Raw genomic sequence first — 17855 nt, 5'->3', positions numbered from 1 at the left:
AACCTCTCGAGTATTTACTATTTTTATTACGTAATGTTATTAATTTTTAATAGTTTTGAAAACTACAGTACCTTTCATCATTCAATAAGTATTTAAATATTTCACACTATACAAGAAACTTTTCTGAACACAATATGACAAATAGAACTAATCAGCTGATCGTCGACAAATATAACCAATCAGCTGATCAGCCCCTGTGTTATAAAGTGCATACAAGCTTCTAACAGCATAGCCTAGGTTGTACAACCTGACAATATATCATTGACAAACCTGCTGGAGGCATTGGAACTTTCCGTTGCTTTTGTCTTTGTGTAACCACGGTTGCAACATTTAACTCTACGTCTAGTCTTGTCAAACCTGAGAACCAGATGTTTGTGTTTATAACAGGAAATAACATGACGTCTGAGTCTGTGGAGGTGGACAAGGATGTTTTGTGGGTTGAGCATTAATTGCACCAACTGACCTGAGTCAGGTAGTCGGGTTTGCTGAATTGCGCCAACTACTCCAGGGAGCCACCCGATACGTTCCTTATCCAAGACAAGTGGCGGCAATTCTTTGACTGTATAATTGTGTAGGTTAGGTTAGGTTAGATTAGATGAAACGTAAACAAGAACATTCTTTCTGCCAATAATTTGATAATTTGATGGTATTTGGGTCCGGTTTCTTTGAAAACTATCATGAACTGTTCATGTATGGTTGAAACAGACAATGTAAAGAAGCATTTAGGCCATTAATGTGTTTTAAATGCATATTATGTTAATTTTTGTGGATTTTAAATAATGTGGTGGATTTCTAAAATAATTGGTTTTCAAGAGTAAAAGCAACTAAGATGATGAAAATCTTATAATTGATTATTTATTAATACTTAATGTAAAATAAATACGGGTAGAAGAGAGATTTTTTTGAAAGCTATTTATTTAGAATAACGTTCCTTAGATTTCAAGCTTGCTTTAGTTTTACATTTTACTGTTGATTCACCATCAAAGCCTAATGGTTATTTGAAAAGAAATTTATCAGCAAAACCTGGATTAAATTAAAAAGAAATACCCCGCCGCAGCAAACCTGCCGACTAAGCGAATTTCCATTTGTCTGAATTGATTTTCAATTAAATATATTTTAATAACATTAGGTTTAACGAGTACCTAGGTTTGCTGCTACAAGGAAACTAATAAAGTGTGTTTTTTAATAAATATTGATAGCTTAGTACAAAATAAATAAATTTGCCAAATTTGATCAAAATATATCCATAAACAAGCAAACTACAACATTTGACAATATTCTCCATAAGAATAACATAGGAATTTTAAATTTTCAATTTTTTTAATTTTCTCCATTACTAACAATCGAACAAAAATACTTTTATATTCTAAATTATTTGTTTTTTTAATCTCTTTAAAAGGGTCTAAAGAGAAATCGGAAAATTTTGTGTTTTGAGGGTCAAAAGTGAGAAAAACAAATTTTTACCCCATAAAACCCCCCGTAAAGCCCCGTTCCCATGGTCCGATTGTGCTGGTTCGCGAACTCATTCAAGTTTATCCCGCTTTACACCTTTAAACCAAATTTCGTCAAAATCGGACAAAAATTACTCAAGTTATCGCGTTCACGGACGTATATATATATATATATATATAAGTCTATGTATATATATATATATATATACATATATAAAAATTTGAACGAATGGTGTTTTTGGCCTCTGGGGACATCAAAATGAAAAAGTAAATCGGTCCCGGGTCTAGGTCTTACCGTGCCACCTACGGTAATAGCTACTTCCCTATAGGGAAATTCGCTAAAAGGTCAGTTAAATATTATAGATAAATACAATTATAATTTTAGGAATACCAAGTGTTTAAACTATAAAACTGCTTTTCAACCCCAGTCTATCGGTGTCTTCTAGACATTTTCGTTTTAAAACCTCGTCACCAGTAATACAATCTCCAGGAATAAAATATTCTACTTCAAACCGTTAACTTCATAGTGAACTAAAACAAACCCAGATAAAATGCCTATGCCCTGTAGAATTGGAGGACGATCAATTATGCAACATACACTACAATGTCTTTCTCACTAATTATTGAATTATAAATAATAATAACATAACTTGTAAATATCTAATCTAGTTCAATGTCTTTAGAGTCTGTTTACAAATTAAATTTATTGAAATAAAGTTCATTGAATTCACAAGGCTGACCTTGAAATCTTCGGTTGTTGAACGTCTGATAGCGCGCATCAGTTGAACACCGGGTTTCACGTTCGTGAGGTTGGTAATGAACAGTGACGTAATATTCAATTATTACTTAACATATGTTTCATTGAACGAACAGCTGTGAATCACATGAGCGTAAGCCATTTTTGTGCAATTACAATGTGTTTGTAGGTTTCAGTTAGTAGTGGAATACCGAACGGGAAATGTTCCCAGGTATGTTTTAAAGTAGTCAATAGTGTTTTCAGTGAATAATATGTATTGTAATAGCTACCAAAATTCTTTTAAACTCATAAATAGTCAAAGATACATTAAAAATTGTGTTAAGCTTTGAATCCGTGGTGGATTAAGTTAGGCTAAAATGGTTCATCTAAATTTTACCAAAGACGTAAGCAAGTTCAAAACATATTATGCTATTTATAATGCTTGTAGTGAAGTTACTGTGTTGTTTTCTACAAAATGCGTATAAGGAAACACCTTTTGGAATCATTATTAAAACTGATCATTATTATTGGTGTTTTGTACTGTACAAAATTGATATATATTAGTTTTAAATATATATTTAACAAACAATACTGAGTACTGTACTTCCTCACTAGTGAGTGAGGAAGCTTTTTTACTTGATTATGTGATTACTTATTTTTTTTTACTTGATTATTTGCCGAATAAAAAGGGACTTTTCGATTACTAGCAACTAAATGCTCCTCTTTAGTACACAAAGATAACTTTAAAATGATCATGATTAGAAACAAGGTAATTATCTCAAATTCTGATTGGAAACAGTTATGATTTCACACATTTTCTGATTGTAAATTACAAAAGATGTCTTTTAACGGCAGCGTTATAGTGTTTTACAAGCTATCCAGTGCTGGTATATCAGCGTTATAAAACTAGAGGAAAATAACCTCAATTTAGATAATGAAGCGAGTGTACCTATTAACCCAATTGGGTCTAACCTGTCGAAATTACTGACCTTGGAGCTTGGGACAACTAAAGCGACACCTGTGGTAATGTGAAAGGCGTTACTGACCTTGGAATCGAAGATATTTAATCTCTACCGTAAAAATAGACTGTCGATTAAATATTGGAATAGGATTCGGTTCAAGTTGATTTGCTTTTGAGTTGGTTGGGGTTTTAGGGGGTGAAAATAAGTTTTTTCATTTTGACTCATACAACATGCAGATTCTTACGTAACCATTTTTTGGAGCTTAAAAACAAACATATTTGAAATGGTAGGAATTTTATACAAAGAAAAAAGGAAAATTTACAAAGAAAAAAAAAATAAATTTAACATTCTCCCTTTATTTTTATGGAGAATAAGTAATCTGTTGCTGGTTTATGAACATGTTTTGTACATATTAAAAAAAAAATATTTATTTCTAATAAGCTATGCACATTTGACAAAACGCTTTATTACCTTCCCTGATTAAAACATGAGAGCCCATTAAACTGATGCTATTTAAATAGGGATAACAAATAACATTAAAAGGGATATTTTAGTGAAAATCCAATAAGGCAAATTGAAATTCACTTAATCTGCAACATTGCTGGGGAGGGAGTATTTACATTTGACAATACATTTATTTTATAATAAATACTGTGATGATTATTTGTTAAACTGTTGCTAATTTATATTAGTTTGCATTTATTGAAGACAATTTATCCTCCAAACTCGCTAAACGGTTTTAGCTATGATGAATTCGCGGAACCTCAAATTATCACTTGCGAATATCTCTGTACACTTGAAGACATGTTTTAACGTAGGTGTCAATAGCTAAAGCAAACAGTCTGTTATTTTAGGCCTGCCTTCATACATAATCAATTACTTAGTGCCTAGTCAATAATTTGGTACTTTTCCTAAGTTGGAGCAATTTTTATGGTCAACCGTGGTGTATACTTCCTACTTTATACTTCCTTCAGAACGGGGTTTTATTGGAGTTTATGGAAAATGAATGTTCATACTAAAAACATAAAATGTTACAATGTTTTTTTAAAATAATTTCTTAGAGCATATGACAAAAGTAGTAACATTGAAGCAGGGTTGTACGCAATGGTTACATAGAAAATTCCATGAAACTGTAAATTGAAATTCTCATGTTATTCTTACGGATATGTTAACTGTTGTAGTTTGCTTGTTTATTGATTTATTTACAAAGTTGACAATATGGGGACGTGTAAATGTTTCTATTGATTCAAATAATATAACTCATGATTTAACAATGACTTTTTAGGTTGTCAAAAATAAAATCATAATACTATAAAAAAAAATTTAAACGTTTAAAAAAGTACTTAGTCAGTTTTTGTCTTGTGAAGTTTAAATTATCCAAGCACCTCATTAGTTTAGGCTTGTATTCAATAACAAGTAGTTGATGCGATGAGGATATAGAAAAAGGGCAACCAAAAGAATCCTTGATCGGAAATATTTCATCATGAACTGTTTGTTTTATTGCATCAATCTTAAAAAAACAAGCGTCCTAATGCTTAGTGAATTTAATATATTGACATTTTCTATAGTTACAAAATATTTGGAATTCATTAAATAGTTTTACAAGGTCGTTTTTTTCTCTACTTAGAGCTTTTAGGTCATGTCACAAGCTGAAGTGTCCTTGTTCCTTTAATATTTCCAGACGTTAAACTTGTCATATTGACAGTCCGACGTGTTTAGTTATGTATGCATGTTAAAATAGATCGAGTCCAAATATAGCCCAACTCGAGTCTACACTTTAAAGGAATAGATAGTTTCGTGGTGAGGTAATACAGGTAAGACTGCGTAATTATATTTGAAAATGTCTAAAGAAGTTAAATTTTTGTGTACAGTATAAATCTCTTAATTAAACTTAATAGGAAAGCTTGCAAAATAGGTTTGACTAATTTTCTTGTACACAATTTTTTACAATAAAAAAAAACAGTTGTTTATTGGACTAATAAAATAGATTTTTTTTATTAAAACCAGTGAATAAGGGATTTTAAAAGTAAAAATGGGAATCAAAATTAAATATGTAATTAAAATTGAAATTAAATTAAAATCCATAAATAAAATTTAAAATTAAAATTTAAAAAAATTAATTAAAATTAATTATTTATTGAAATTAAAATTAAATATGAATGGGAACAAATCAACTATACAAAATATTGAATACAGGCTGCTTATCATAAATATTCTCACTTATATTCTTTAGGAAATAAGTGGGATTGATACTGTGAAAAGGTTTATACTGTCGTGGACACTTTAAAAATTTAAAATACGATAACATAATGCTAATATACCAGCTTATTGTACGATATATCTTAGATTTGAAGAACATCATTTTATACTAGTTGTGTACCATCCTCACTCGTATTTCACATATTTTGTAAAAACAAAATAACAAGTAACTTAACAAAATAACAAGTAACAACTTAATAATAACTTAAGTAACAAAGTACGTTTTCTGTGGTAACAAGTAACAAAATAACAAGTAACTCAAGTAGATTTGTAAGATTTCGCTTTGTTGTAACCCTTACTCCAACAATACAATAACAATAACAAAAACCTGCAATATATGGCAGTTCCACAACCGGTGTTCCTTGTATCTCCTTGAGCTCGGCCTTGGTTCACTTCACGTGTTCCTCTCGTGCACCAGAAATAACGCCGTTTCCGAGGTCTTTGGTCCAGCGTCCAGCCGCTCGTTTTGCAGGGTTTTATGGCGTTTTAATGACGGACATTTTACTGTTTGTTCCTGACTTCTGTTTTACTGTTTTGTTGGGAATGGTCGGTGCTGGGAAGAATTTGTTCTATAAATTAATGTGTATGTTTTTCAGCATTTTATCATCAGTATCCTCAACATCTCCGAATTATTCGTTCTTTTTTCTTAAAGTCCTTTCTTTTTCTAAAGGTTATCCATAATACTAAAACATAAATGCTGCATATTCTTACAGTTTACTGTTAAACAACAAATTACTATGGAATGACTTGTATCAATATAATTTAAAGGGTTTTGAGCGAGAAAATATGACATATTGATCTTGTGTGTCAGTGTAGTTGTGCGTTGCTCTAATTTTCCACATAAGAGAATTTGGTGGGATATCTTGTCAATTGCTGTTTGACAGTCATATTTTGTAGATGATTTGTAACTATCGCCAGAGATGCTTTATAACACGGGTGATTATTTCAGTACTTAAACGTATGTAAGTTACAATAACTTTTGTATACATAATAACAATTACCTAACCATATCTTATATGCTTTTGACAATATCTAATAAAGGCCGATTAGTAGTGAATTTTGAAAACCAATTTTCCTTAAACGCAGCGGCACAAAGAACACTTTTTCCACAAAAATAAAATAGGTTTCAATCTTTTTTTTATGGATTGCGTATTTGTAGATCACAAACCAACGATTTTATCACCCAGAATTTCCTTATGCTTGAAGGAACTGATTAAAATTCAAAACATTTACTCCCAATTAATTCAGGTTTTAAAGATATTTCCGCTACCGAAGTTTTCCGTGATGGGCAGGAAGAGGAATACCAAGGAAAAAGTTGATAACCGGAATAAATTACAGTACTGTACAAAGACCTTCATGTTTTGATTTTGATATACTAATTGTACTAGCTCTGACATGCACAGGTTGTTAAATGCTGAACATTCACGTAAACCTGTAGATACCCGTTAAATACATTATATACGTACACAAATACTGTTGGTAGCACTGAAATACACAGCTGGTATTGGTAACACTGATTGACCTAAGGTTGTAAAACTACATGGCAACAATGCTATGTATACACACTGTAAGGCTACATGGGGAAACTTATACACTATACAGCTACATGACGAAAATTACATGAAGATATACATTACAGTGTACATAACACTGACCCGCACAGGCCGCAAAGCTAGGTTGTTTGTAAACACGATCCGGTCATAACCAGATTCGCACACTGTTCGTTGACCTACCTGGCTGGCTTTTGTCCCCGTTTTGTGCCAGAGGTCTTTGATGATGAAGTGTACAACCTTCGAAAAGAATAATTAACTTATCGATTAATCATTGAAGTCTATTTGTTGCGAAAGGTTCGATTGAATGTGTCTTGAACTATTTACGAGCAAAATAATATTTAGTTAGAGCAAAGTGTTCTTTATTCTTAAAAATACTCAGGAAATATATAATTTTATGCTGTAAAAGAGGTGACCACTCCGCCTTCTGCTGTTGTTTTTATTTTTTTAGTAAACATTGTACTTTATAATACATTTACTTCATACAGTAAACAGTACCCACCAAATTCAAATTCTACATATATTCATTTTATCATTTTTCACACTTTCGTTTGATAAGGTATTCTCCTACTGAATTGTTTTATCAAGGAGTATACACATAACCATCCAACAATTGAAAACGAATTGCAATACATTATATTTAAACATTTTTCTTTCTATGTTTTACCACATATTAAATTATAGTTAATTAAGAAATAGTGTATTTTATAGATTGTTAATTTTAATGTATATAAACGATTAACTGACAAAAATATTATCAAGTGAAATTTTATCTTCTTCTTCAACCTTTCTTCATATAGCTCTCTGATACACTAAAAATGATTTTCAATGTATTAGAAAACCTATCATTTACAATATCCGAATTCATTATTTTCTTTTACTAAAGTTTTTCATTCCAACCATACTATACCTCAATAATAATATACGCCTTAATATTTAATTCATTTTCTATCACTGTGCATAAGCTAGTTTATAAAAAAAAAACATATAAGAACTTTAAATCTTAAAAAAATATTCACCTTATTTTATAGCAATTCTAATAATGATTATTTATTATTTATAATTTTTTCATACCAAAGTATTTCTCGTTTTCCAAGTTTATTTTCGTCCTCGTACTCAATGCGGAACTCAAGGCTTGCATATTTTAGCATGACAATCTTATCACACCCAAGGAGTATGGCTACTGCTAAGGTACTGAGGTTGATTTATGTGATGTTTGGAGGTCGTGAACATAACAGTACGGGTCCAGAACCGGCTCCTGGGGAACTCCCATTGCAAATTTACTTTCCAACACTTCTCTTGTTTTTATTTTCATATGCAAATTAACTCGTGTATCTCGAGGTTAATTTTATTTAGTGATTCTTGAACGTTCTAGAAGAGCTGAAAGACTGTATTGTCGGTAAACCTGTATTTTTATTTATTTAAAACGTATTTAGTAACACCTATTGTTGTTCTTGAGAAAATTATTAAAAGTGATGGGAATAAAATTGAATTAGGACGGTAATTGTTGAATAATGCTTATATTTTACCCATTTTCAGGCGAATTATTATCGAATTATTATCCATTTGGTTATGACTTAATTTAATTATTAACACACAGTAAATGCTCTATAACAAGGGCCTTAATCAAATTACAGTTCCATAACCATATATATATATATATATATATATTTTTACTTTTTACGTTTTTATAGTTTTCAGCACGTGTTATCACACGTTTCCTCTTACATTCTGCGCAAAATAGTCTCTTGATAAGGTTTTGCGCGTGTTATTTTATCAGCTTATCGAAAAGTCCTTCAGCTACCTGAGCTTCAAGTGTCCCCCGTCTGCCACTTAATCATGTCTTTTCCTCGACAATTTGATGAATGATGTTCATTTACCTTTTGACTTTGACATTTGAATATCAATAATCTTGACATTATATAGGAAAACTTTCAATGAATTTATCAGTTTGTTAAAACATATTGATTGCATGGTGATTGTGCATAGATGACGTATTTTGTTGTGTAAATGCAACAAGAGTAAAAAAAAATCATCAAGGGAATCTCTTTTGAAACACAGCTTAGCACTTATAAATAACAGAAAATATTTTTAAAAGTGGTACTGCTGACATTTTCATTTTTTTTACATAGTGTTTCAGTGTCTTAAATCTGGCCAGAAGTACCTTATAATAACACGATTAGTATACAAACCCCAAACAAATCCAAAGAAACCCATTACAGAAAAGTATACACTCTTAGTAATCAAAATATTTTATGATTTATGAAACGATAAATTCTTAAACAAAACACAAATTAGTACGAATATAGGATAGCAAAGCACAATGGAATCGTCTTTACAAGATGGCAGCTTGATCGAGACTATCCATAAAAAATATTTTAAATCACGAAATCCAACCATCATGAGAAATGAACTCCAAACAAAGAAAACTAAGTTATAGCTGTTGACTCAATGCAGGGGTCTAAATTCAGAGTTTTTTGTTGCGTAAAACATGTAATGTCTATATATCTGCATAAATTAATTTGCGTTGACGTATTGGGTTTTACGCTCGTCCGTTTATTGCTAAACACGACTTTTCTATCACTTTTCAACTATCACTCTCCGTCACCTCAGTCACATTTCTCAGTGCGTGATTGTGTGATCGCTGGTGATTGTAGAAATCGTGATTGAGAACGACACAACCAGAGACACGTAAGATATATCCGAGACACAGATACGCTGTCGTGAGGATAGTCTCACGTTTGGATTATCTCTTTGGATAAATCCACTTTCACTTTAATTGGTGAAGTAATTGTGATAATTTATCAATATTAAACATGATAACCTCCATTAAAGGCGTTTTGAATTTTCCTACGATTAACATAATTGGTTGTTAAGTAATGTAAAAATAGGTATATTTTACTGTGGCAAACGTATGTATTTTTTAAGGGACCAGATTGAAGTAGTAAATGCAATATCTTTCTTAGGCTAAAATAATTTCCATTTTTTGCTGTTGATAAACAAACCTTGTTAGCACAAACATATTGTATTTCTGACGTCGTCGAAGAGTGCACAATACAATATTTTCATTGTCAATAGCACACACATGTATTTACACAAATTAATGCATAGAAATGCAATATTTCAATGAATTCTTCACAATTACCATATTAATATTGCGCTAAGTAAAACTTCCCTAGCTATATAATAATTTAAAGGTTGCCATTATGTATTTATATGACTTCATTAAAAAGAACTACAGAAATGTATTGTACAGAAATTCAGTGATTTTCATAGATACAGTGTGTTGTGTTTTACTGCAAGGGAAGATGGTCAGCTGAATTTCACTATACTCCATGACTTGTTTTTGATACATAAAGTGTCATTTTAAAACTGAAGAAATACCTATGGTTATTATTTTTTCAAATAATACCCAAATAGCTTGATTCTGTGTTGTTGAAATGCTAGGTAACATATCATACAAACTCCAAATCAAGAGTCATTCCAATTGTATAGATGTTGTAGGAAATAAGAGAATTATCCCTCCAAACAAATTTAATAAAACATAAGGAAACAAAAATAAAATAGTAGTTCTGCATAACTCATCAATAATGTTTCTGCTTGAAAGAGAGGTTGGAAGTGAAGAGAAGAAAAGTCTATTAAAATATATCTGAGAGCTCCCTCTTTCTCATCGTGTAAGGAACTTCAAAAATCTTTCTTCTTGAAGGCCAGCTGGTTGAAGTGTCTTCATCCGTCAAGTTCCAAGGGTTATCCCATGTCTGACAGCGTGGTGGGATCAAGGTGATAGGGAAGAGGCTGAAAATTAAAATGCAAAGGACATCTTTCTATGCCATCTCAGAGCTACGAGACAATGCTCAATGCCGACTCAAAAACCAGCTTATTGTACGAGTGTTTGAAGAATCCTAAGTAGTAGTTACATGTTATTTTTTTGAAGAACCTGTTACTTGTAAATTATGAAAGAAGTATTTTATGATAGTAAATAATTGATAGTGTATGATTTATACGAATCAATCAATTATTTGGGATTCGGACGTCAACTAGGTGCGTATAGAGGTTCCACTCTAGAGTGAAGGATTAGTGTAGAATGTTGTGAGATAATCTGTGTAGCTTTGTTACTGAATAAGATCAGCTTTCATTAGTCAGGACCTTTTATTCAAAGTCCAGTGATCAGGAACAGCTGGGTCCGGTTTCAAACCATAAAAAAAACTACTGACTTTTCTCAAGATCGGAACGGCGACTTTTTTATTTTGATTGTTAGACGAGCACTATAACCACTCAGCTAAGCCATTCATCTAGAAAAAAGTTACCTAAAAATAGTATACTTAGTCGCTCGTTGAAATAAAAAAACTCGATGCACACCTTTTAGTTTAATTACATTTGACTTGTTAACAAAATTAATCTATTCAGCTTATTTTTTATCAGAAAAACAATTAAATTGTGCCGATGAGTGTGAGAGTTTTGTGCTGAATCCACAGGTTCAAGTCCCACTAGTTACCAATGGCTTTCCGACCATAAACTCTTTGATACCGGAAAGAACTTCATGAACTTTTGATCGATATTTCATACCAGGAGAACTTTCTATGCATTGGAGAACTCTCCCATAAAGCATTACGAAAGTGAAAACACCACAAATCAAAAACTACTTGTAAACAGAATGAAAAGAGAAGGTAACCGTAAGGCAATCGGTTACTTACCTGGATAGCGGTTACTTACCTGGGTAACTGTTACTTACTTGGATAACGGTTACTTACTTGGATAACGGTTACTTACCTAGATAACGGTTACTTACCTGGATAACGGTTGCTTACCTGGATAACGGTTTTCTTACCTGGATAATGGTTACTTACCTGGATAACGGTTACTTACCTGGATAACGGTTACTTACCTGGATAACGGTTTTCTTACCTGGATAATGGTTACTTACCTGGATAACGGTTACTTACCTGGATAACGATTAATTACATGGATAACGGTTACTTACCTGGATAACTGTTACTTACCTGGATAACGGTTACTTACCTGGATAACATTTCGTGTCGTGTATCACTAAGCCTGCCACTGTCTCCAATCCCTCTATTTCTAGGTCAGATTTGTCCTAGAGCTAGTTTCACTATCTAATGACGCAATCTCCGCCTTTCAAGAGGCTTGCTCTCTAAGCGCTGATAATTGGTGTGAAATATGCCCTTGGAGATGAGATTTCAGTCATCTGAATTACACTTACTTGGATCTCCTTACAAAAGGAGGGCTTTTATTCCTTATTTTGAACTGTTTGAAAGGAGGTTTGAAAGTATCTTACTCAGGAAGTCAAGAGAAGGTCAGGGTAGTTGACGAAGCGTTAATTTGAATGCTATGAAGCAGAAAAACAAGTTTGCCGGACAGTAAAATGAGGATAATGAATGCAACTGAATTTTATCCAAGAAATAATACTGCAAATAAATACTAGGGATTAAATCAAATAGTTTCAGAAATTATTAAACGAGTTGCATTTAGTATACTGAGTACAAAAGTGACATAATATGGGTTCACATACGTCAATGTATAGACACCTTACTGCAAAATTCGATCAAAAAGTTTTGTGTTTTGTTGCGTATTCCTCTAAAATAAAAATCTGAATATTTTGATCAATGTGATTTTGATAACAATAATTACCAAACTCAGTTCCTGGATTTAACAAAACCACGTTATTATTGTTGTTACATGGAGTGAAATGCATTGTGTAGAACATTTTGCTGACTAAGACCAGCTGTTTTTCAGTAAGTGCCATTAATTCACCTCAAAGATTAAGAGTAGTCATATGTTTTCAATTCCAGATCATAATGAAACTAACATAACGTAGTTGAAACTACATGAATAATAAAACACGTGGTTCAGTTGCCAGTAACGGACTCAACAATTCAGCTGTTGTCGTCGACGTAGGAAACTAATTAGACCGTAGGAAGACAGGATGAGTTCGGAATGTAAAACCTAGAGCAGGCCTAAGTAATTGTAGCGTAGGTGCGACCTACTGCAGTCTTTCCAGGAAAACCTTGTTGACATTGTACCTCTACAAAGAATAATAAACAATCTTTCCATGCCTAAAATATTGTCCAGGGTAATGTTCCTTTTTGCTAAATAGGCACAACCTTCATTTAGGGACGTCTTTAAATATTTGATTCGTAAATTTTGTTGTACCTATTCGCATGAGGATGACAGCCTTGATGTTATAGGTCTCTCTCAAATTTTGGATGTACTCATTAATTTTGATGTACCGTTATGAACAGTGAAAACTTCCTTGTTCCCAAACTACTTTATCCTGTAAATTCTTTTGAATCTCTCTACATCTTCATATTTTGATTCCTAACTCTTGGAGTAACTTTTCGTGTAACAATACTATGTCTACCTGACGGACGATTTTATGTACAAACATGGCGTTGGCGTTTTTTAAACTCGTTAGTTTTATGAGGCTATGTTATGGCTTTGTTTATAATCCATTTGTTTTATAACCATTGACATTGTTATACATCTTTACACCGTATCAGACAAAAGGTGTAAAAACGTTTTAATTGTCAGTACAACTTGTATCCTCGCTCCACGTGTTGTTCGGTAATACTCGATGCTTTAACGTGACATTTTCCGATAGTTTCCTTTCTGATGCTACCAGGTAGCTTATCGGGTATTTACTGAAGTTTTCATTTGACATGATTGCATTTTATCTCGTGACTTAATTGGTGCTTTGTACATGTAACAGGTACGATTGTATAACTGTGTTCGGACTATGTGTTTATCAAGACCTCCTTTTAGTGAAATATGTGTCAGCCTATAATACTCTTATATGAGCAATGTTTGCTTGGGTGTATGTATGCTTGCCCAAAGATCTCGAAAATGGCTTCGTCGATTTCCTTAAATTGTTGGAAATAACTAATATCTGGCCTAAAAATGTGTTTACTGGAGTTGAAATCAACACAAATCACGTAAAAAAAAAAAATAATTGAAAGTCACAATTTTTATCATTAACCTTATGGCTTGCCAAGTAACCATTTTCTTGAACAAAATAATAACAAGGAAAAAGTAAAAGACTTGTAACATGTGTATAACAAGCCATATTTACAGTATACTAGCAAATTACAAAATACAGTACAAAGGGAATAAAACATAAGTTGTTACAATTAATTGAGTAAAGAAAGATTTCACTGAAGATTACTCGATATAGGGGTATAATGGAAATAAACTATACCACATGAAGGTTTGGTACCCAAGTACTATTTGATAAAAAGGGATACTAGCGAATTTCAAAGCTTTGATGTAGTATTATCAATTAAATAACCAATAAAAAAACGAACCCAATGCTCTCGAGTATTTAGCATTTTCAACGAAATAATGTTATTATTTTTTATCGTTTTGATATTTTCTTTTTGAAGATTGACGGGTGGATTTATTTGTAACTATTTAATAAAATACATGAGTTTAATTGCAAATTTGCATTTGTACGCGTGTCATTCGTGTCTAGAAATACGTCCAATGGACAGTGATATAATATTTTCAATTTTTGATGGCCCCAAGAATTTGCCTTTTAGCGAATTTCCCTATAGGGAAGTAGCTATTACCGTAGGTCTCATGGTAAGACTTAGGCCCGGGACCGATTTACTTTTTCATTTTGATGTCCCCAGAGGCCAAAAACACCATTCGTTCAAATTTTTATATATGTATATATATATAGATATATATATATATATAGATTTATATATATATATGTCCGTGAACACGATAACTTGAGTAATTTTTATTCGATTTTGATGAAATTTGGTTTGAAGGTGTAAGGCGGGATAAACTTGAATGAGTTCGCGATCCAGCATGATCGGACCATGGGAACAGGATTTTATGGGGGGTTTTATGGGGTAAAAATTGGTTTTTCTCACTTTTGACCCTCAAAACACAAAATTTTTCAATTTTTCTCTAAACCTTCTTAAAGAGCTTAAAAAAACAAACAATTCAGTATATCAAAGTGTTTTTGTACGGTTATTGGTTACGGAGAAAACTTAAAAAAATTTAAATTTAAAATTCCCATGTTATTCTTATGGAGAATATTGTAAAATGTTGTAGTTTGCTTGTTTATGGATATCTTTTGATCAAACTTGGCAAATATATTCATTTTATACTAAGCAATAATTATTTTACTTAAAACACACACTTTATTAGTTTCCTTGTAGCAGCAAACCTAGGTACTCGTTAAACCTAATGTTATTTAAATAGATCAATTGAAAATCAATTCATCTGAATGGAAATTCGCTTAGACGGCAGGTTTGCTGCGGCGGGGGTATTTTTCATTTTTAGGAAAAGTTATCAATAAATTACGTGAAAAGCCTAAACCACTTCACAAACTACTGAAATAGGGAATTTTTTGACAATTGTACGTTGGAGTATGAGATAGAGATACATATTTATAAATCTACTCATAAACAAACATGTGAGGTTTATGTAAAATGTTAAACAGTGACACCTACCTAAGTAAGACTTATGTAGGTACTTTATTTCGACCCCTAAAATTAATAGCAATGTGAAAATTTTTTTAAAAGAATCTTTCACAAAAAATTTCGGTTAACTACATCAATTGTGAGACAAAAGGGCAGCCTATTACTTCCGAGGTCAATGTCACCCAAAGTACCATCGACGACAATCAAAGTACTTTTCCCACTTTTATCTCAACAATCGGAAAGTTACCTGTCAAATTGGGTCATGACTAATGCATAAACCTTGCTTTCAGAGCTGTCAGAGACTACTTGATATCACTGGGAGGCTGTATATCTTCTACCACGGACCCAAACTCGACAATCTGTATCTCGATCGGCGGAAATGGACCAAAAGACGCTTCACACCAACAAACCAGAAAAGGTTAGTAAATAAGGGATAGAATTCACTAAAGAATAACATATATTTATTTGTAAAATTGTTAAGTAAGTAAGAAGTAGACTTTTTTGCTGTATTTTTTGTCAATTTGTATTTATTTTGTACATTTTAACTTGGTTGTTTTTGACGGTTTACATAAGGTCCATAATGGTTGTGTAGTCACTTGTGGGAGCAAGATTGTAGGTAGAGTGCGGGTTCAGTCTCCTAAGTAACAAATTCAAATCTGTCAAATCACTAACGGATTTTACCTAATTACATAATAATGCCACGATCCCTAGGTTTAGCCTGAAGTAATGTGAAAAAAATCCTGGCTAGAGGATAGCGTCCTAGGAAAAAAATTACATTTTGTTAGATAATAACGTTAATTGATGGCCCAATAAAATGGGATCTAAAGTCAGAATTTACCCCGTATGTGTGTTTCGATTAAAAAATTCACCCTTGTGGCTTTGCTTCCTTTTTTGTTAGCATTTTAATACGATGAATAGTTAATGAAAACTACGGATAAAACAGGATTTATGTTTAAATACATAAACATAAACATTTTGTAAACAAAACGACATCAGTATAGTATATCCTGATATCTAGATGGTTCATCATAGGTTGTGTTACGTTTTGATAAATTTGTAGTTGAACACCCTGTAAGTTAAAAGTTGTATGGGTACTTTCCTGTTAAAGGGAACATTCATTATTATCGATCTGATTTCTTTCGATATATCGATATTTTGGTTTTCCTTTACGATCCATACCTTCTGTTTTAATATCTTCAAACACATGTATATTACAAATTGACAACTGATCTTGTTTAGGCAAAACATAAATAAGTAAAACTGTTCTAAACTAACCTAACATAACCAACCAAACTTGCTGGGTTTACTGTATCATTTCAAAATTTCGTTTGATAACAGAAAAGGCATGCGAGTATGAAACGGAATTTGGAAATTTTACAGCAAGTTTGGTTGGTTAGGTAAGGTTAGTTTAGAACATTTTCGTTTCAATATAATATTTTAAAATTGTTTGTTGATAATGAACAATATTTACTTATCGTATTTGTCAGCTGACATCTCGTTCACTATCGGATCAAAAATAGAATATCGATATATCGAAAAAAATCAGATCGATAATAATGAATGTTACCTTTAACAGGAAAGTACCGTTGTATGTTATATAATACCCTAGTCTAGTAACTAGTACCCTATGAGCATTGTTAAGACATTTCCCATATTGCAACACAACCTTACAAATATGTCTTCATTTACGATTGTTTTGTCTTACTAGTACAGCAGCTTTCACCTCTGCTTTACGAGCTATTATTGTCTTAGAGTAAAAGTGGACACTAAACTAAAAACAAAACTCACAGCAATTGATAATCATACTTATGCACGATCCCTTCAAATAATTGGCAAAAATGTAACCTAAAACATCGTAACAAAGAAAACTTAAACATTTTGTATTGTAAAGAAACTAGTATACAAAATAAAGTTTAATACTTTAATACTTTCTTATTAAATAGTGACCATACAAAGTAGGTATTTTAAGCCAAGTATGAATGGAGATAATTTACCAAAAACGTTTCTGCCAAAAAACTTGTTTTAAGCCCTTTCATGACATACAAAGACGGAACATTAAACCTTTCAAGCATTCTAAGCTTAAACTTCACTCATTATTGACTAAAACTATGCACTCCAGTCGTATAAAAGCAAACAAATGGAATTTTTAATAATAGTGAAGACAATGTATTAATCATTAACTTTAATTTTTCAACTTCTTGTACTTTAAACAATAGATGAATTGTAAGAATTCTTGGAGCGCTTTTGAAATAAGAAAACATAACAATAAAACAAAATCAGACATGCGTTCAAGGATGATTTCAAGGCTTACCACTCTCCCTTCCTTGCGTATTATGTAACCCTGGGTAATTTGCGAATGTAATATCCTAACCAGAAACAATAACAGCCGGTCAAGCCAACTTAAACCGGCTAATAAAGTTTTATTTAGCATTACTGCAAGGACAAAA

General features: G+C 32.1%; 1 protein-coding gene across 2 annotated transcripts in view; it reads left to right on the top strand.

The window, feature by feature from the left end:
- Positions 1-17855, top strand: part of LOC128995343 (proton-coupled amino acid transporter-like protein CG1139) — a 49166-nt gene that overhangs the window by 17253 nt on the left and 14058 nt on the right. For both annotated transcript variants that reach the window (XM_054420327.1, XM_054420328.1), the window contains exon 2: positions 15699-15826. In XM_054420327.1, the coding sequence (XP_054276302.1) occupies positions 15788-15826 (39 nt within the window). In that variant the 5' untranslated portion in view covers positions 15699-15787. The remainder of the gene's footprint in view (positions 1-15698; positions 15827-17855) is intronic.

Source organism: Macrosteles quadrilineatus, unplaced genomic scaffold, assembly GCF_028750875.1.
Source record: "Macrosteles quadrilineatus isolate MER2022 unplaced genomic scaffold, UCM_ALF_1.0 Scaffold_5__1_contigs__length_97177068, whole genome shotgun sequence".
NCBI classification, from domain to species: domain Eukaryota; kingdom Metazoa; phylum Arthropoda; class Insecta; order Hemiptera; family Cicadellidae; genus Macrosteles; species Macrosteles quadrilineatus.
This window is presented reverse-complemented; position numbering and strand designations above follow the sequence as displayed.